The 22,398-nt window shown below is 36.5% G+C and overlaps 1 protein-coding gene across 3 annotated transcripts in view; it reads right to left on the bottom strand.

Moving 5' to 3' along the window:
• Positions 1–22,398, bottom strand: part of LOC150099993 (ATP-dependent translocase ABCB1-like) — a 370,123-nt gene that overhangs the window by 83,546 nt on the left and 264,179 nt on the right. For all 3 annotated transcript variants that reach the window (XM_090402525.1, XM_090402527.1, XM_090402526.1), the window contains exons 17-18: positions 1,458–1,562; positions 435–512 (exon numbers count right to left, since the gene is read on the bottom strand). In XM_090402525.1, coding sequence (XP_090258651.1) covers positions 435–512; positions 1,458–1,562 — 183 coding nt within the window. The remainder of the gene's footprint in view (positions 1–434; positions 513–1,457; positions 1,563–22,398) is intronic.

Raw genomic sequence — 22,398 nt, 5'->3', positions numbered from 1 at the left:
GGAAATTGAAAATTCCATCCGTTGCTACCGAGTTTTATACAAAGAAAAAAAGAAAGAAAAAATTCCATCAGACAACTCTACATCAATTTTTATCCAAGAAAGAATAATTGTATGTACTTCTTATATATAAATAAAGATTAAAGAATAATCTTGTTTTTCTTAATGAACCTTCATTTTTTACTTAACATGTTTAATACATTTCTATTTTACTTGATATATAAAATTTAATTAATAGATTTGAAAAATCCTTGGCATTGATCACCCATTTTACACGCATTATTTATCCCGATTATCGTGGATTCGATTATTGCGGTATTTTTCGTGGCAACAATAACCACGATAATCGAGGTATTCCTGTATATCTAAAATTTCAGATGTATCAAGTCACTTAAAATGAAATAATTCTTTATTGTCTAACTGTTCAATCAACTCACTTGTCTAATCATAGATGAAAATACCATTTTCCGAATCTTCGTTGTTATTTTCTCCCCAGCAATGCTGAACATGAAAGTCTATAATAGAATATTTAAAATGATTTCTGATACCAATAATATTCCATTCACAAATGCACAAAAAGTTATGATAATTATGAAAGTGAAGAGTCTATTGGAATATGAGGCTTTAGGTTCAAATGACTACTGGTGTGGTCAAGAGAAAACTTTAAAAGCTGAAAGTCATTATTACCTATTTATACACATCACACAATCTAAATAAAAATTAGAGATAACATCTTAAGTTATTATGCATTAGACTTATATTCAATGCATAAATAATTTTCATTCATGGTTTTGCTCAAATATTATAAAGCAAGTATAATAAAATTAATTTAATCCTTTATTCAAGTGTGAGCAAACAAAGTTTGCACCTGAAAGTATCTTCAGGACTGGGGTAAAGTGGTACAACACCAGGGCAACTCGTTGCAAAGGTGGAGCAAGCTACCAACACGCCTATCTCAGTATCTCCTATAATGCAAAACACATCTCCTTGCGGATATGTCTAATGTTATGCATTAAGGGAAGGGCCACTCCCCAGACTAGTTTCAACCTTTATTGAGGTCTCTTCAGTGGGAGCCAGGCCCAAGTGGAGACACTAGGCAGAAGCATTAGTAGGTCATCTCTACCTATAGGAGTTGCCAAATGGTGTGCCACCCTTTTTTTTAATAAATTACTCTGGATTTAGAGAAAACTTTCAAAACTTTCAAAATTATAAAGCAAGATTAGATAATTTAAAACAAATTTCAACATAAAGTACTAATTAATTCACTAAATACAAATCATAGTTTTATTGTTTTGCCTATCTACACAGTGTACAATACTTTTACAACTTAAAAAGGGAAAAAAAAAAGCATCCTATATGTTCAGAATTTTTTTTATAAAAATATACCATGAATGTTAATTCATTGCTCTATTTTTTAAAATAAAATTAAATATGTACGAAAATACTGAAAATATTATCACCTGAAGGAAACATGCAAGTCCAGATAATATTCCCATCAAAAGAAATATCGATGAATACAATGCAACTTCTTCTTGTATTTTCTTGTCATCTGTTATAGCTAAAGTCTGAAAATATAAAAAGCATTTCATATTATTAATCATTCAGGACCTTGGAGTCACAAGACTCATCATAGGAGGCCCATCCTAGACAACACAAAGTTTATCATATACCACTCCCTGAACTCATACAACCATTCATGCTCTCACCACCTATCAGGCAATGCATTCCATAGCACAACCACCTTTCATGCAAAGAAACACTCCTCACCCTTTTGCTCACAACTTCTACGGATAGCCCCTTGTTCTACCATACAAAAGAACTTCCCAGTGTCAATCTTGTAACTACCTTTCAACAGTTTAAATGTCTATCATATCACCTCTCCTATCTACCAAACATTGCAGTCCATATTCCCTCAGTCTATCCTCTAACTAACATTGTACAGTACTGATCATTTATGTTATCTTCCTCTGTACTCTTTCCAAGGTTAACTTATCCCCTTCAAATCCTGGGGATCAAATCTGAGTACAACAGTTCAGGTGTGGCCTGATTAGGGCTTTATACAATGGAATCACAACTCTTCTATCTCTGCTGGTCAGCACCCTTCTCAAGTATTCAAGTATTCTCAGTATTCCAGCCATCTGATTTACCTTTGCAATATGTCTACTGAATTTCAAGTTTCTTAATCATCACCCAAAAATCTCTTATCCTCAACTTGCTGCAGTACACTTCTTCCAACAGAGTATGCAACCTCCCATTCATGTATCCTAAACTTCAAAACACATTTAGCTGACTTAAACTGACACCACCACCCCTATTCATTTGCTAATCTGTCCAGCTTATTCAAATCCTCTTGAAGGGCTGCAATGTCTGCACTGTTACTAATAACACTTCCCAACTTTTCATCATCTGGAAACAACTGAATATCTGCCTGTAATCAAATGACAATGTCATTGATATAAAGGTTAAACAGGTCCCAGTACTGAGCCCTATGGAACCCCACTTGTAATAACCTTTTGCTTCCTTGATACTGCTCCCTCATACACCACTCTATGATATCTATCAGACAGCCAATCCGCAATCCAATTCATTAACCTGATATCTAAACTCATGTGCTGTAACTTAAATAAAAGGCAATCAGTTTAGTAAAACAAGAGCATTCCTCATCTGCCCAATGTTATATATTATCCCTCCCTAATTTCTCCCAAATCATAACAACTACTGATGAGATACAAACCAGTCTATAGTCTGAAACTTCCATTCCACTGCTATCCATATGAATGGCACTTATCTTACCATCCTTCCACTCATTGGACATCTTTCCCATAGCCAGACTCTCAATGAAATGCCTGGTCAACAGAGCTGTCAGTTTTTTTACCATATTCCCTCAAACCCGTGGCAAAATTCCATCACTTTATTGACATTCAGAATATTTGAAACATACTCTCCTCTTCCACTTCTAAACCTTGAACCTGCCCCATCTCTCTAGTATTAAAACCTACTTCTCCTGGGTGAAATACCCCAATAAAGTGTTCATTAAACAACTCTACTATGTCCTCTGCATCAGTCACTCTACTCCCATCTTTGTCTAACAATGTCATTCTTCCACAATCATTTCTCCTCCTATTGGCCACATAACAAAAGAATTCCTTAGAATTTTCTTTGGATCTCAGGGCTAATCTCTTCTTATATTCCAGTTCTGCCTTCCTTACCATACTAGTCACTCTCCTGGGAGGAGTGTATTCTTCATCTGCTCTCCACACACTCCCCTTACAAACTATGTTCTCTCTTTCACTTAAGGTAGAAAATTTGCCATTGCTGCTGATAAATATTTCTTTACCAGTTCCCAAGCAATGATGATATCTTGCCTTTCCAATTCCACAATCCATGGAAATGCCCCAATCTGATTTCTAAGATTATTATAATCACCTGCCTTATAATTCCACATACATTCCATTCTCTTTGATACTCCTGCATGTCTATTCTTCTTCCAAGTCAAAACCACATTGTCACTTTCTCCAACCAGAGGTAGAGATGCCATCTCAGTTACAATCAGATCTGATGCTATGACCAAATCTAAAACTCTTGAACCTATGTTCCTTCTACTAGATATTATTATTATTTGACATCTCCAGGGAGTCCAAGGACTCATCAAGGGAGGACACCTGCTCTACAACTCTGTCTCCACCACTCAATCCACCAACTGACTGCAACTACACCAAAACAATCTACCGCCAACCACCACCACCACTGGTACTTCCACAGACAATCACAAACATCCAGGGAGTCCAAGGACTCATCGAGGGAGGGCACCTGCTCTACAACTCTGTCTCCACTACTCAATCCACCAACTGACTGCAACTATACCAACACTATCTACTGCCGACCACCACCACGGGTATTTCCACAGACAATCACAAACATCCATGCCCATGGTGGGATTCAAACCCGCAGCCTTTTGGCTGGAGAGCGGATATGCTAACCACTCGGCCAGTCAGGCTGGCTGATGGTTAGCATACATTACCTAAGATATTTGTTTCTCATGTCTTGAAGACTTCCCTAGACTACTGTATGCAAATTTGTGCAATTCTTATAACACAAAAGGGACAAGACAACCATGTGTAAAATAAAATATGGAAAAAAAAAAAGGGAAGGAAAAAGGGAGAACACACCAGATGTACTTCTGCCAGAAGATAACTTAAGTCTCGAAATAGCGAAGCATCCCTCATCCCAGAGAATTGAGGGATAGGAAAAAAAAGGGTTTTTTTTTAAGGAAAGGGGAAATCTTGGTTGGATCTTGAATGAAAAGATTTCCTTAAAGAAGTAATTTATTCAGGATTCAACAAGTTTTAGCTAAACAATGAAAATGCTTGTACATAGGTAAAGACACAAATTGTTTAATGAATCATATGCTAGTACTATTTTATGTAATATTACTTAAGGGTAAACTATGTCAATTTTTTAAGAATTTATAATGGAAGAAGTATTCTTTGTAAGATATGTTAAGGCATGTAACAGAAGTTCAAAGCCCACTAACGGAAACCTCGGGTGAATTGCATAGCCTACGGCAAATTGTCTACATGCAGGAGGCACGCACACGGTGTTTTCCAGGAAGACGAGGATAGAAAAGATGAGACGTGCACAAAAGAGGATGTTGGGCAAAAAAGGTATGGTAGTGAAGAGGGTGCCAAAGGTAGTGGGTATAAAAGGGGTTTGCCCCCCCCCCATTTAAGAGGTCTTTGGTCTTTCGTTTTTTCGTCTGGATTTTTGGATTTTCTTGTGGAGTCAGAATGAGTTCAAGTTCGGGATTGTATCGATAGCATGTAGCATTTCGCTGCCATCGGTTCACGATGTCATACGGAAGGAACAGATGAGGAGACAATAGGTAGCCTTCCGAGTAAGCTTGAAGGAATTGGCCTCCACATACGTCCACGAGGGTCGATCCAAGCCATGCTGTTTCTAGTCCACGATGAGAAAGAAAGGCAGAACAATGAAGTCCAAGCCTAGCTTGTGAGACAATTATCTAGAAGAAGACCAGACATTCCGTTGGATGAAGTGAGAATAAATGACAGACTGAATAAGTTTCCAGAAATATGGTAATATAAAATCTTTTATAATTCTTCTTTGAGAAAGAAAGGAATCTTTTGAAATAGGAGAAAAGAGATGTTATGTTTTAGACCCCTATACTTGTAGGAAGAAGGACTATAGTGAATATTAGATAACAGTGTCTTAAATCTAAAGGCTATTTCTCAAGTATTTATGTGAATGAATTTCAGTTTGAATTGTTATGAGTGATGATCTATAAAGTTGCCGATGTGATTGTTTTGAGAATATGTCTACATTAGTTAGGATATTTTGAAGGTGTTAACAAAATTTTGTGCTGTGAAATTAACCTATACTTGAATATGTTGTCTGAATTACAGTTGCTATGTTTAACTTTGTAACTTAGGATACCTCTATTCCAACTGAGTATATTCTTGTAAATGTGTAATCTTAGGAATTTAATAAATGTATCTTGATTATCTTAACCTGTTTTGTGCCTTGAATTGAATCCAATGCACCGCTTGCTAATATCTGAATCTGAGCGGGAAGGAATTATGTGAGAGAACACGACTGCAAACTAAAGTATTTTAAGAGAGATAGATAAAATTGAGATAAAGAGTAATTAATAAATTGATTTTGCTTAGAATATTTTCTGAAGGTCACTCCTTGGTAAGAGGAATTTCTAACCTAGGGATCTCGCTGGCATAGCTTGAATAAATAAATATTGCCAGAACCTGATTAGGAGGTGACTCCAGACTGTTATTGCTGAGGATCGGACTCTATTCAGATGTCTACCCTTTGTTAATTCTTAATATGCTTAATCATTCTAAGAATCAGCCAATTGTGTGGATAGATTTTACTACAGACAAGAGAGTACAGAGTTCTGATATTTGCGTGTGTATAGACGATAGAAGTATATAGTTAAAGTGATAACACTACACAGAGATAATTTAAGATAAGGTGATATAAGTAGGAGAACACAATAAACTATAAAATTAAGGAAATGTCATGACATAACAGTGATGAGGAAACTCTGGAGAGCATCTAGTGACCAGTAACTAAGACAATATTCAGGACTCTGGAATGTGTTAAGGAAATGCAAACTATGGGACTCAGTGGATAAGAAGAGATAAAGCATCTGCAAGTACTTACCAGACGAATGCAACTGTTTACTTAGTAGTCCATTCCTGGTAGCATCTTCCAATGTGCCATTAGCATTTTCCATGTCACTTTAAACCACAGAGGTCTTGTAATTCACTTGTTGTAGCGGTTAGTGCCTAGATTATGTCTATCCAGATTAAAGAAACTTTCCTTCTCCACTTCAGAATTTTGCACTGCTGTCTCTAGGACTTTATATATTAAATATATTAAGGATGATTAAAATAAAGTGCCTCTGGACAGGTGCTTGTTGGCAGTACACCAATTATGACTGCCTAACTGAACAAAGGAGACGGGAGTGGAAACTTGCTACTGACCTGGATTTAAGTATATAGATTTAATTAAAATAAGAATTAATGCTCTGCCAAACTGAACTTGTAAAACTTGGGAAAGAAGTGATGAGAAGTGCAGAATGGATGTAAGAGTACAAAAACAAAATTACACAATAACCATAGTAATAAATTTTAATGGAAGTGCAGATATTTCATACTGAAAATAACAACATATTATCAGTGTGTAGCAACAATTGGTTTTGTTAAACCAATTAAAAACAGTTGTGGTGAGCTGGAAATACAATAGTATGGGTTATACAACACAGTTTAAAAAACAAAGACAACAAAAATAGGCAGAAATATTGTAAATATCAACTGCATCATGAATGAAGAACCTATAGAACAAGTAAAACATTTCAGCTACTCAGGCACAATTTTTAGTGAAGGTGGTAAATTAAATAGGGAAATTGACAACAGAATCAACAAAGCCAGTATGATAGGAAGTCAAATGAATACATTTGTATGGAATAAGAGAGAGAAATTAGTCAAAACACTATACTGCTATATACAAAGATGGCATTCAAACCAATTTTAACTTATAGATCTGAGAGCTGGGTTAGAAATAAAACACTTGCCCAAAGACTAGAGACCACAGATAAGAATCCTGAGAAAGATTAGAGGCAAGAACATGACATTATTAGCATCCAGGAATGTGTTAGCAGAGCTAATCTCAGGTGGTAAACTTAAACAAAATGGGAGAGGAAAGATTTGCAAAACAAATGTTCTCTGTCAGGTTGGCAGGAAAAATATCCAGAGGAAGACCGAGATATAAGTGAATTAATACAATAAAAAGTACCTTAGAAGACAGAAATATAAGATCTGATAATGTTAGTCTTGACAGACAGCAGATTGATTTAGAGGAAAATTGTTGACAGGAAGTTAGTAATGATGTAAGTTCTTCATGTAGTACTATCATAATATCCTGTACACCTCTCAAAGGTACATGTCAGGAATTTGATGATGATGAGGTTAAAATACAAAAGTTAGCTAACAGCATTAGAAACTTGATGCTTGACATTAATCCTATGTCTTAAGGAAGCTTGACCATGTAATAAAGAGAGGAGGTGAATTAGTCGTTATCAGCATACACTTGTTATCAGTGCTAGGTAACCACTCGCTATCCTGTATCACGAGAAAACCTGCTGTGCTGAAAAACCAAGACTTGGTTTATCTACTTCAAGCAGAGCACCAAGTCATACCAAATTTACCTCTGGAACTATCCTTTAGAAGTATATAGTGCCAGCAAAGTAATATCAATTTACTAAGCTTTGGGCTAGCAGGCTGATTTTAAAATACTTTCTTGACATGCCTTGCAGAGCACACTGACATCATATTGAACTTACCAGAGAATGTCTTCTCTGGTAAGTTCAATCAAGTAAGTTTTTAACAACAGAATTTGTGAAGTTGAAAATGGGTGGAGTTGAAAAGCACAGGGGGGGGGGGGGGTGAAAGATAGCATATAATACCAATTTCAGTGTGAAGGAAGAAAATAAATAAATAAAAATTTTAATAAGCAGAATGGTGATTTCACACCAGTCAATGAAAGTCATTTACTACCTATAGGACGATCATTCACCTGCATTCACAGTTGGAGTTTGACCTATAACCTGTTAGTGCAAAAGTGGAGATGCCATCCACTTGGCCTTGGCCAACTAGTCTGCTTTGTTGAATAACTGTTTTAAAACCTTTATATGAATTTTAAAATTTTAAATTTCATAACATTTAATGAAGAACTGTTGGTGCGGAAGCACTACTTCAAAAAAAAAAAATAATAATAATTCACCAATGAACTTCACTATAGATGTTTTGTCAGAAGTAATAATCTAAAAAGAAATTCCTATTATGTGTAACAATTCTACAATGCAAAAATTTGATACTGCACTAAAAACCTAAAAAATAAGAGAAAGCACCTGGATTAGATGGTGTAATGGCAGAGGTTACTGAACATGAAAGAAAGTAGCTTTGGAAATAATTCTTAAATATCTGCAATAGAGCTCTATTGACAGCTAACATTTCATCACAATGGAGGGAATGGCTTAATAATACACAAGGTCACTGGTGTTGTGAAAGAAATAACAGTGTGTAAAGAGGGCTCCTATTTCTGATAATTTTTTTTTTGAAATAATTAATAGTATATAAGTGTGTGTTCATGAGTAAGAGTTGCTATAAAGGTTGTGCACTTATAGTGTTATTAGTGTGTGGGATATTTTGTTTAAATTTATTTACAAATTCGTTGATATTAGAGCTTAGCATAGCAACCAGCAAAGGAAATATGGTGGCGGCTTTGTCCATGCAGGAATGTAACTTCGACTTCAGTCGTTTTGTGAAATGTGAGGTGTGCTATATGTACGCATTTGATTACATAGATAAATTACGATATTTAAGGCAGATGGAAGGAGGGTGTGTGCGAAGTGTAAGCTGAATGAGGACTTGATGAATGCTAATATGTTGATGACTGAAAGTATTAGTAGCAAGAATACTGCGAGGAGAATGAATGCTTGTCTGATAGAGGACAGTGTAAGAGAGCAGACAAATAAATGTTAAAAAAGTTTTGAAAAAGAGAACGAGCAATTTGAGAGACATAATCGATGATAAGAAACATGAAAGTGATACGAATTTGGTGGAAGGCAACGAAATTGAGAGAATGAATGAAAGCAAAAGTGTGATGCAAGGTTCGAAAGCTCAACAATTCAAAAGAATGAATGAGACAAAAGTTTGACGCAAGGTTTGAAAGTCTAAAAACATGAAAGAATGAATGACAGCAAAAAGTGACATGAGATTCGAAAGTTGAGTTGGATTGAATGAGGCAAGAGATGAAATGGATGCGGAATGAAGAAAAATTAAGAAAATTTGAGAAATGCATGGGAGGGTGATAATGATGACAACAAATAATGTTGGTATAAAAGAGGTGATGAAAGACCCACGAGTGGCGTTGTATGACAATTCAATTATTAAAGCTGTGCTGGACGAGAGGAAGCACAAGGTATGTTTTACTGGAGGTAGAATGAGTAGAGTGATTGAGGCATTGGATATGAGAAGAAAGCTAGCAAAAGAGTTGGTAGTTCTAATAGGTACAAATGACTTGACTGCAAACAAAAAATATGTCAGATTAAATATCAGGAGGTTGCTTAGATGGATAAAAGAGAATAGTGTGATAGGAAAGGTAGTAAGCATGTTGCCTAGGTATTACAGTGGTGAGATGAGGCGGAGAGCAAGGATTATAAATATGTTAGTAGAAATGTGTGAGGAGAAAGGAGTACAGTTTGTTAATGTGTGGAATGAGTTTGAAGTGCGAAGTGAACTGTATATGAGTGATGGACTGCATTTGAGTGGTTTTAGTGTGAGTCGCTTGTTGCTGGAAGGTAGAGAAGTGAGTGCAGAGAGTGAATCTGATCAAGTGGGAAGTGATGTGGAAGAGTGAGAAGGTATGACAGGAGAGATTGAAGAGGTGGTTATGAATGAAGACATGCATGGCATGAGTATAGAGAAAGAGAGAACGGGTGTGCAAGACAGTCAGGCAGGGAAACGGGGGGGGGGGCTCAAGTTGGACAAGGGAACACAGCGTGAGAAAGTTGGATGCTTCTAAAGAATGTGAATGCATGATGACTGCAATCAAGAGGAAACAGTTGGATTTGAATTTGAAGATGATTCTAAGATGAATAAGGCTTGAGTTGAATATGAAGAAATCACATCTAATAAGTGGCATCAGTATAACTTGTTAGTTATAGACCCAGGAATGAGCTGCTGTGTTTGTATACAAATAATTGAAGCGTAAGAAACAAGGAAAATGAAATGGCTGCATTAAATGAGTCTGTTCACCCAAGAATTGTTGGAATAAGTAAGACTTGGTTGGATGAGAATGACATCCTGATAGGAATAGAGATGGAAGGGTATGTTTCGTTAAGATAGCAAGGATAAAAAGGGAAAGGGTAGTGCTATTGATGATAGAGAAAGAGTTATGTTCATACAGGGTAGAGAGTGCAAAAGGGAAATAGTGTCAGCAGTTTTGAGGCAGTATGGTGTGAGATAGAGGTGAATAGAATTAAAATAGTTAGTTGGATATTGTTATAGACCTGGTAATGTTGATGGTATGGTATGGTAGTCAATCTCCTGGAGGGAGAAGACACCTGATGGACAGGAATGTTGATGGTAGTGATCATGAAATGTATAATCAAATAAGACAAGCAAATAAGAAAAGGGTGATCATTATGGATGATTTTAATAATGGCAATATAGACTGGGATGATGAGATATCAACTGGAAGTAAAGATAATGAGTTTCTTGTGTTTTTGATGGACAACTACCTCAGATAGTATGTAACAGAGGGCACATGAGGATTGAGTCTTCGATTTTATCATCTCATCAGAGGATGTTATTATAAATGAGGTGTCCAATCATCTTCCAAATGGTGAGAGTAACCATGAAGTGGTCACTCTCACCAATGAGTGGGTGGTTGCCAGCAGTGTGAGGATCTCTGCGAGGAAAGGATATATGTATGTGGAACTAAAAGGCTGGTGTTGATGGGAAGCTCAGGAGACAGCTTGCAGGTGTAGCATGGAATGAGGAGTTGGCCAGAAAGGAGATTAATGCTGCTTGAGTGATATTCAAGAACTGTCTAGTAGAAGCAATGACTAGATGTATTCCAAGGGTCAAAAGGTTAAAAAAGGTAGGTGTGAAATGGATGAATGAAGAGATTAAGCATGCAAAACAGAGAAAAAGGGCATTATGGAAGCAGCATAAGAGAAGTGGAACTAACCAATTCCATGAGGTCTACAAAGACCAGGCAAGGCTGGAGACTTGGTTTTCTGAGGGTAGCTAAAGAGAGGTATGAACAGCAGTTAGCTAATGAAGTCAAAAAGAATCCTAAGGAGTTCTTTAGATATGTAGCCAGCAAAAGAAAGAATGATTATGGAAGGATGACATTGATTGGAGAAAACGATATAAAGACAGCTGTTGCAGAAGGTGTGGTGGAGATACTTAATGAGCAGTTCATAAAGGTCTTTTAATCTTGTGAATGTGACTTCATGAAGAGATTGGGAGCAGTTGATGATAGGGAGGAGAGACTGACTGTAAGTGAGCATGAGGTGTATGGGGAGTTGAGCAAACTAGATGTTAATAAGGCTGTGGGACTTGATAATATATCACCACGTATTCTGAAGGAATGTGCCAGGGAGTTGACGGCAGAATTGACATTTTTTTTTAATAAGAGTCCTGCACTGGGTCAAATTCCTAAGGAGTGGGAGAAAGGAAAAGATTGTGCCACTTCATAAGGGAGATGATCGAACTCAAGCATCAAACTATAGGTCTATCTGTGTGTCAGGTGTTGTGGTTAAGTTGTTGGAGAAGCTTGTGAGAACTAGGATTCAGAATTGGGTTGACAACAATGGTATTATCTTTCATGGACAATATGGATTTAGTAAAGGTAGGTCATATTTTAGTAATCTACTTATTTATTACAAAAAGGCGATTGCTTCTATGGACAGAGGAGAAGGATACACAGTAATATATTTAGATTTTGCAAAGGCTTTTAATAGATTACCACATGATAAGTTGATAGTGAAACTGGAGTAGATAAGGTTAGATATTAGATTGGTTAGATTGGTATATTGGATTGGAGACTGGCTATCTGATAGGTATCAACAGTTGTGTATGGGGGCGCAATATCCAGGAAGACAAAGTTACTAGTGTGCATCAAGGGTCTGTTTTAGGGCCATTACTGTTTAACTTGTATATTAATGATATTGGAGAAGATTTGGATGGAGATAGTCAGTTGTTTGCAGATGATGCAAAGTTGGAATGAACTATTAAGAGTAGAAAAGATGTTATGGCCTTACAAGAAAGACTTGAATAAATTGAGTGAATGGACATGGAAGTTCAATGTTGCAAACTGTAAGGATTTAAAATTTGGGAAACAAAGATAAGATATAGAATTTATGCTTGGTGGGAATATATTGTCGGAGGCAGAGGAACTAAGAGATGTTGGGGTGATATTGGATAAGGATCTGAAATTTAGGCCACACATTGCCAAAATTGTGAGGACAACAAATAAACTTCTGGAATGATGCAGAGGACACTGACTTGTAAAAGTAGAGAGATTCTTGTTCCATTGTGTAAGACTTTGATTAGGCCACACATGGACTATTGTGTACTGATTTGGTCACATGGTTTTCAAAAGAAGAAAAGAGATGTTGGAAAGGGTCCAGAGGAGCCTGAATAGGATAGTTAGTTTGACTTCTGGAATGTTGAATATGGGAAAGGTTGAGAAGATGTAATTTACAGAGTCTAGCGAATAGGAAGAAGATGACCTACAAGTTAGTAAGGGGTTGTTATAGGATCAATGTCGGAGGGGGGTCTACAGAAAACAGTGGGAGATCTGGGAAGAACCAGAGGTCATCACTGGAAGCTGTATAAGGAGGGCTTGAGCAGGGGAGTGAGAAGCATGTTTTTTGCATGCAGAGTTGTTAATGATTGGAATGGCTTGCCTGAGAGTGTAGTGTCTGCAGAGAATTTGAGTGAGTTTAAGGCACGTTATGATGAGCTGTGTGTGTGTGTGTGTGTGTGTGTGTGTGTGTGTGTGTGTGTGTGTGTGTGTGTGTGTGTGTGTGTGTGTGTGTGTGTGTGTGTGTGTGTGATAAAAGGAACTCCTAGATGAGTCTTTGACTCCATGGGATCATCATCGTCATCAAATTCCTGACATATACCCTCAAGGGGTGTACAGGATATGAGAGTACTACATGAAAAATTTACATCATTGCTAACTTCCTATCTACAATTTTCCTCCAAATCAGTCTATTACCTATCAAGACTGCAACATTATCAATCTTATATTTCTATCTTCTAGGGCACTTTTCGCTGTATCAATCCACCTATATCTTGGTCTTCCTCTGAGTCTTTTTCCTGCAAACCTGACAGAGAACACTTGTTTTGCTAATCTTTCCTTTCCCAATCTGCTTAAGTGACCATACCACCTAAGATTATCTCTGCTAACGCATTCCTGGATGCTGACAATGTCCAGTTCTTTCCTAATATCCTCGATTTTAATATGATATTATCATTGATGCCATCTGTTCATGCCCCTAATATTTCTCAGGACTCTCATATCTGCACATTCTAGTCTAACTAACCCTCTCAGATCCATAAGTTAAAATTGGTTTGAACACTGTCTTGTATACAGCTAATTTAGTTTTGGCTAATTTCTCTCTTCTTCCATATAAATTTATTCAGTTGACTTCTTACTATACCAGCTTTGTTGATTCTGTTGTCTATTTCCATATTTAATTTAAAATCTCTATAACTAAAAACCATGCCTTAGTAGCTGAAATGTTTTACTTGACAGGTTCTCCATTCACAAAGCAGTTGACATTTTCAATGATTCTGCCTATTTTCATTTGTCATTTCATCGCTGACCTTCATTCCTTATCTATTACAACGGTTATTCATTTTAGTCAGTGAATCTTGCAGACTTGCAGCAAATTTATTTAGACGTATAACAACATCTGCATAAAGCAAAGAGCTGACATTAACATCTCCAATTCTGATATCATGTTTAATACCACTTTCCTTCATAATGTGATCCATATAGATAATGAACAACAGAGGGGATAATGTACATCCTTGTCTCACACCAGATTTAACATTAAACCATCTTCCTGTACTTCCTTCAATTATAACTGCTGACTTACAACTCAAATAAAATAAGTATTGCTTGATATAATGCCCCATTGACATCATATAACTGTAACGTATTGAATAGCTTCTTTCTTGGCACCTTGTCATATGCCTTTTACAGATCTACAAAACTTAAATACAGATCTTTGTTATATTCCCATGCTTTATCAACTATTTGTCGTAAAGTGAAGATCTGATCCTGACAGCCTCTATTTGGCCTGAATCCATCTTGTTCTTCACCATGCTTCTCTTCCACAATCCTTCTCAACCATTTCTCAAGTATACTTGTATATATCTTACCAGGAACACTCAGTAGAGAAATACCTCTGCAATTCTAACATTCAGTTTTATTTCCCTTTTTATATATGGATACTATGAGAGCTCTACTCCAGTCATCTGGAATTCATCCCTCTGTCCAGGCCTTCTGAACCATGCAGTGCAGCCACTGTAAGACTGTATACCCCCCTCCCCATACTTCAGCATTTCTGGTCAAATATCATCTATTCCTGCTGCCTTTCCACATTTCAGGCTTTTGGTGGCTTTTTCTACTTCAAGTATGGATATGTATTCCTGATTGCATGCCTGGTCAGTGGTTTTTACCACTGTGCTGTTATCACTGCTTGTTTCATTTAGCAATTTTTTGAAGTAATTACTCCATACTTCAAGGATTTCTTTTTCTCCAGTTTTCATGTCACCTTTATCATCTCTAACTCCTATTACAGCACTCTTGCCTTCTTTTCTGAGCTTCTACAACACCTCCAGAATATCTTGCCACTTTCTTGATATTAATTTTTTATGTTCTTACAAAGTCTTCCCATGACTTTTGTTTACTAGTTTTACGCAGTGTTTAGCTTTCTTACATTTGTTTCTGTATTCTCTAAGAGCAAAAGCTGACTTCTTTGCCAGGAACTTTTGATATGCTTTCTTCTTTTCCGTCACTGCCTATTTAACTTCCTGTGTCCACCATGCCTCTCTATCTGAATCAATCAGTGTATTCTTCAGGGCTTGGCCAGTGGATCTTCAAGGTTCCTGGTCTCGAATTCTTTCATTTTTTCTTGAATAATGTTTGTGTATTTTAGTCTCCAGTTCACATCTGAGAGCTGCTCCAACTTTAATTCGCTTTAAAAATTTCTTAAATGTTCTTCTTTTCAATATGCAATTCAATTTTATCCTGCTCAAGAATAAATGATGATCACTTCCAATTTCAAATCCTCTCTACACTCTTTTTTCCTGAATCAGGGAGAAAACATCACTATCAACAATAACGTAGCCAATGAGACTTTTCTTATTCCTTGCCTCCTCTCTCCATGTGAATTTGTGTACATTTTAATGTTGGAACATTGTGTTAGTAATAACCAGTCCATGTCCTGAGCAAAAATCCAACAGCTATTTGCCATTATTATTAGCTTTGCTCTTTTCTCCAAATTTTCCCAAAATATTTTTGTATGTCTGCCATTCATTTCCTACAACGCTATTTAGATCCCCAACAAGGACCAACTTTTCCTTTTTCATTGTGTCCGTTACTTTCTCTAAAGTCTCAAAAAATTCCTCCACTTCTATCTTAGTAGAACCTTCTGTAGGACCATAGACACAAATAAGTCTCCTTGTCCAGTTCCACATTCTGATATTTGCCCACATCACTCTACTTGAGACTGTTTCCATTCAAGATTAGCCTTGTATTTTGTGTTGACTACCATGGCTACTCCTTCTTTTCCATGATTGTCATTGCCTGAATATAACATTTTGTATTTATTGCTCAGAAAGATCTCACCAGTTTGTACCTTTTTTGTTTCAGTCACCATATTATGTCGATCTGGTACTTATCCAATTCCTCAGCTAGCTCTTCCTTTGCCATTCAGGCTTCTTATGTTGATAGTACCGATCTTCAATTCTGGTGATGTTGAGTTGGGGTGCATTTTAGGATTTGTTCCTGGCAAAAAAAAATGGGGGCCTTGTTTAACCAGATGATGCCCCAGCTGGCATGAAATTCTGTCATATTATACCATGATTTTATGGTTTGGTTTAAGCCAATAAGAATACAATTTGGTTGGCTAAATCCCAAATTGCCAGCCTATCCTCATTTGTTCAGTATCCAGGGAGATACTTAACAGGGTGCACCACAAGAAGGTGAGGATTGGACATTAGATCAGAAGCCCTGGTCGGTTCTCTGCATTCCTTTAAAGGCTATGTGGAGGTCTCCTCTCAGAATACCAATACCAAAAAATAACAGTGGAATTACACTACTTCCCACCATACTAAAGATATGTAACAATGTTTCTAAACTGACGTGAACCATATACTCAAAAATAAAGCAGGTTTCTGGAAAATGGAGAAGCAATGTCAAACATATCAACTACCTTAGAAGGCTGCTAGAAGGAGCAAGAAGCTACAAGATTAAAAATCTTCATATTTGAAGGAAAATTTTGAATGTCCTTTGTTTATTCATTGTCAAGGCTTTTGAAGTGCACATTTTATAGATTTCTCAAAAGACTTCAATAGGCAAAGGATGTTTAAAATTCTCAGTTATTATGTCATACCCTTGAAAATTATTAAAGCAATGGCAGAAATGTATATGAATTACCATGTAACAGTAATGGTTAAAGAGATATAGAACTTTCCTATTTCCACTGGAGTTCTTAAGGGAGACTATTTGGCAGCATATCTTTTTATTGTTACCACTGACGACAATTATTATTATTATTATTACGTGACACCTCCAGGGAGTCCAAAGACTCATCGAGGGAGGGCTCCTACTCTACAAGTCTGTTTTCACCACTCAATCCACCAACTACAACGAACTGCAACTACACCAACGGCATCTACTGCCCACCACTAGTATTTTCACAAATAATCACAAACATCCATACCCACGGCAGGATTCGAACCCACAGCCTTTTGACTGGAGAGCAGATATGCTAACCGCTCGGCCATCAGGCTGGAAAATGTTTACATTTTCAACAAATGGGTACAGAATAACTCTTGAATATTTGGCAGGCCATACACAAACACAATACACACATATGCAAGCCCTGCTTTACAGATGATGCTGTGCTATTCAACATTAGCACTAAAACTGCCCAAAATCACTCAGATAATTTATGTAAAAATTCAGCATTAATTGGGTTGGTTGACAGTAAAACTAAAGTCCTAAAAAACAGAATAGAAGAGAAATTAAGCTGAATGGCCACACTCTTAAAGTAAAAGATTCTCAGTACTTTGGTTCTTACAGCAGTACTCAGACATAGTGAAAAGAGAGCACAAAGTTCTTCAATTCCATAAAAGCCCAGCTAATATATGGAAATCCACTCATCACCATAATAATCAAAATTCGTCTGTGTAAAACCACCAGTCAAGCGATATTTACATACGGTTCCCAAACTTGAAACATCACTACTCAGTAGGCAGTTAATATTATCAATAGCTCTGGGACAATATGTCTTCATTCAATATTAGGATATACACAGCAGCACAATCACAATTTTAATGCATTCTTGAAGAAAGCCAACAAGACCTCTAATTGTTTCTATTAAGAAACAATTCAGAAAAGTCAACTGAGGGAATTGGGACACCTCACTTATGTTCAGTACTGTTGCTATCTACAATCCAACTAATGGACACAGAGGAAGAGGAAGACCACGAAAACGGTTTTGGTAACATATATTAGCAAACTTCTTTTCAAAGAAGAGACTCATGAATCATCTGACCCATACAGAGCAACATGACTCACTTTCATTGAATAGAGACTTTATTTCCATGAGTTGTTAGATGCATATTTCTGTACATATTTCCCTATTTATACATCATATAAATCATCAATATTTATATATTTCTCTATTCACAAACTATGATGTTGACAAACTTTATATCAAAAATTTATATAATTATCAAAGTAAAACTAACATTTATAAATGTAGGAAAGAAAAGCAAAAGCTGAACAGTGTTATACATAAACTTGCACTACTACATAACAAGACAAACTCTCAGAATAATGTTACATACAACTTAAGCTACTACATTACACTGATGTTGGTATTGTGACTCATGCAGCTATTACACTAGAATAGCATACTTTCATTTGCATTATAATTTCAATATTCAAAAAATCAGTGCCATGTGTAAATTTTGATAATTAACTATTTCATGACATTAAATGATATCTAAATTTAAATTAAATTATATATATCAACTAACAGTACTTATAAAGGATAAACAGCAATTTCGATGAATGCTTGCTTTATTATTTTGATTATTCTAAAACCATTAACATGAATTTAGGTGAGATTTTGTTTCTAGATACCTACATTTTCTGGTTATATGCAGCTGAAGTTTCTATCTACAAATTATATATTTAGTTTAATCCTTTATCCAAGTGTAAGCAAACAAAGTTTGCACCTGAAGTATCTTCAGGACTGGGGCAACTTGTGGCAAAGGTGGATAAACTTTACATCACTTACTTAGTATCCCATAATGCAAAGCACATCTCTTTGCAGATATGTATAATGCTATGCATTATGGGAAGGTCACTACCCAGACTGGTTTTGACCTTTATTGAGGTCTCTTCAGTGGGAGTCAGACCCAGAGGTGATACCAAGGTTGAAGTAATGTAGAAGTCATATTTTCACATAAGAGTTGCCTTATTATTATTACCTTATTATTATAATACTCTGGATTAGAGATAGATAGTTGTTGAAAGTTTCTTAGTATCTTTAATTTATAGTATAACCAAGCGAAAAACTTTCAACACCTATCTATCTCTAATCCAGAGAATTTTAATAAGGTGTGACACCTTTTGGCAACTCATATAGGTAAATATAACTTCTGCATTGCTTCAACCTTGGTATCACCGCTGGATCTGGCTCCCACTGAAGAGACCTCAATAATGGTCAAAACTGGTCTGGGTAGTGACCTTCCATAATGCATAGCATTATATATGTCTGCAAGGAGATGTGCTTTTCATTATGAGATACTAAGGTAAGTGATGAGAAGTTTATCCACCTTTGCCACAAGTTGCACCAGTCCTGAAGATACTTCAGGTGCAAAGTTTGCTTACATTTGGATAAAGGATTAAACTAAATACTAAATTTCTGGGAAAACATGGGAGTTTTCCCAGAAATAATATACTTAAACTAAATATATAATTTATAGTCTAACCAAGTGGAAAAAACTTCTAACAAGTTTCTATCTAAATATATGTCAGTAATAGGCTATATCCTAGAGAAGATAAATTGAGCAATGATCAAATTCTTTTCTTGCATGAAAATGCAAAAGCTATTTGAATTTTAAATACAGGGTGAACACAAATGATCTGAATGGTATCAACATTTCTATATAAAAAAAAAAAAAAAAAAAAAAAAAAATGGTATGAAGAAATCAAATGTATTCATTTGAAAAAGAACTTAATATTTGTATACTGGCAGAGTTCACTAAACTGAATTTACTGCTATTTTAATTAATCATGATAAAGTGTCATCAGGTGGATTAGTTGAGTGAGACTGAAGATGTACTTTTCTTGATGTGATTTATTTTCCATGTTTGCTATTCTTACTCCTAACTAATACAAATTTTGCATAGGTAGGTTCAATTTGCACTATTTCTAAACAAGGTGATACATCAAATCATATCACAACAAGATTCATAAAGTAAAACCAAATTGTGGAATTTGGTGAAAATTCTGTAACAATTTAATTTATAATGATAGAAGGCAAGAAATTATTTCAGAATCATACTGTTGACTGCATGAGATGTTCTGCTATACTGGATACCTGATTCCCCCCCCAGAGGGCTATATGGTATGTAGTGTCTGAGGATAGCTCCTGACCAGATAAGTGATATTTTGAGTAAAAATTAATGAATTTGCATAGTATTGTTTACTTTTAGTATATTAACGTGTCTGGGTTATTTTTGTGTGTTTTTCGAGCATTTTAATAGTAAATTGATAGATACGATTATCTGTGCACATGGCTCAACATAAAGAGGAATACAAAGATGGCGTCCAGGTCACCATATTTGTCTGAAAATTTTAACTTAAAAGACTTGATTCAGTGTACCGTTTGCGAAATGTATGCATTGAGGAGAGCGGTTGGAGTCTGGTTAAACAACGATAGTGGAGTGAATGTGTGCAAAAAGTGTAAAGAATGCGATGTTTTAAAGAGTGTTTCAGGTTGTGTGAGTAATATCGTTGTCATAAGTGAGAATCTAGATAACAGCGATATTCGAAATATGAATGATGATGTTTTCAAGGTAGTACCTGATAGCTGTGAGAGTGGCGTTGAAAGAGAGAATGAAGTTAAGCATACAGAACGATTGAATGAATCATCGGAGAATAAAAATGATGACACTGACAGAATGAGTGAAACAGCACTATTACGCAGAGCAATACATAGAGCAGCTGGGGCGATGGCAAAAATCATTAACAAGCGTACCGACTAATAATCGGCAAAAGTATGATAGAAAAAATATGGGTATGAAAGTGAGTGTACACAAAATGAAAGAGCGTGTGTTGTATGGGGATTGCTTAGTAAGAGGTGTGTTAGTTGAGCGTTTAACAAAATCGTACCAACCCGGTGCAAATGTAAAGAATGTAAGCAAGTCAATTAGAATGCAAAAACAGAGGGTGAAGGAATTGATAGTGGTAGGGGGTACAAATTTTGAAAGGAAACAAAAAGGCTATGAGTGAGGATGTGAAGGAATTGCTTGAGGTAGCAAAAGAAAAGAGTGAGAGAGTTAGGATGGTGTGTCTGTTGCTGCGGTATGAAAGTGAGGAGTATAGAAGGAGGGCGTGAATTATGTTTGATGAGTGGAGTAGATATGCAGACTTTAGGGAGACAGTTGAGTGCATGAATGTGAGTAATATGCCCAAGTGAGTACAAAGGACAACAAATCAGAATAGGATAGTTAGTATAAGGCGTCAAAATAGGACAAATCGGCTTCTGCAATTCATGTACACAAATGCCATAAAAATTAGGAACAAGAGGGAAGAATTTTTGGCCTTGGGTTGCACTTCCAGACCACAGGTTATTGGCATTAGTGAAACATGGCCGACAGAAGATGACACAACTAGTGGGATTGAATGCGAGGGGTATGGTGTGTTCAGGAGAGACAGGGAGAATAAAATGGGGGGGAGGTGTGTTATTGATGACAGCGGATGAGCTACAGCCAAGGAGAATAGAGGTGGAACTGCAGGATAGAGAAAAGAGCACATTTGAGACTATTTGGTGTGAGATGGAAACTAGCAGAACAAAATATACAGTTGGGTGCTGCTATAGACCAGGTGATGGAATAGATGGTGGAGATAGTATGCATAAACAAATAGAAGAAATGAGTGGAAGGAGGGTAATTATTATGGGAGATTTCAACTATGATAACATTGATTGGAAGGAGAAGAGGACACATGGGAGGAAGGAATTGGATTTTATGCAGTTATTAAGGGATAACTATCTGCGACAACATGTAATGGAAAATACTAGGGGTCAGAGAGTATTTGACCTGGTAATTGCATCTGAGAATTTGGCTGTAACGAATATGACCACGTTGCCACCAATTGGTGAGAATGATCACGGGGTCTTGACTTGGGAGGTGGCTAAAGGTGTGGAATTTACAATTAAGATGGGCTACATGTGGAATTATCGGGCTGATAAGTATGACAAGCTTAGGAGATTGATTGGTACAGTGCCATGGCATGTACAACTGCAAGGGCTAAAAGTTGACAGTGCATGGAAGGTGGTTAAAAAGTGTTTGCATGAAGCAACGGCTGACTGTATACCTAGAGTCTGAATAATAAATCAAGTAGGAGTTAAATGGATGAACAACACCATTAAGCTTGGGCTGCAAAAAAAGAAACAACTACAGAGAGAATTTAAGGAGAAACGTGACTGGCAGGCACATGAACAGTATAAAGCCTAGGCCAGAAGGGTAACGAGTGTGGTAAGAAAAGCAAAAAAAGATTACGAAAGAACATTGCCCATGCAGGCTAAAGTGAATCCTAAACAGTTTTTTCGATATGTTGCAAGTAAAAGAAAAAATGTATATGGCAGAATGATTTTAAAGAATGCTGATGGTAGGGAGATAACCGAATCTGTTGATATAGTTGAATTACCGAGCGAGCACTTTGCAAGAGTATCTCATCCAGGTGGTGAAATTGCAGAAATGAATGAACCAATAGATTACATGGGAAATGCAGTGAATGAGGTGGAGGTGAGTAGTC

Source organism: Typopeltis vanoorti, chromosome 13 (genome assembly GCF_054136105.1).
Source record: "Typopeltis vanoorti isolate ZY-2024b chromosome 13, IOZ_Tvanoo_1.0, whole genome shotgun sequence".
Classification (NCBI taxonomy): Eukaryota; Metazoa; Arthropoda; class Arachnida; order Uropygi; family Thelyphonidae; genus Typopeltis; species Typopeltis vanoorti.
This window is presented reverse-complemented; position numbering and strand designations above follow the sequence as displayed.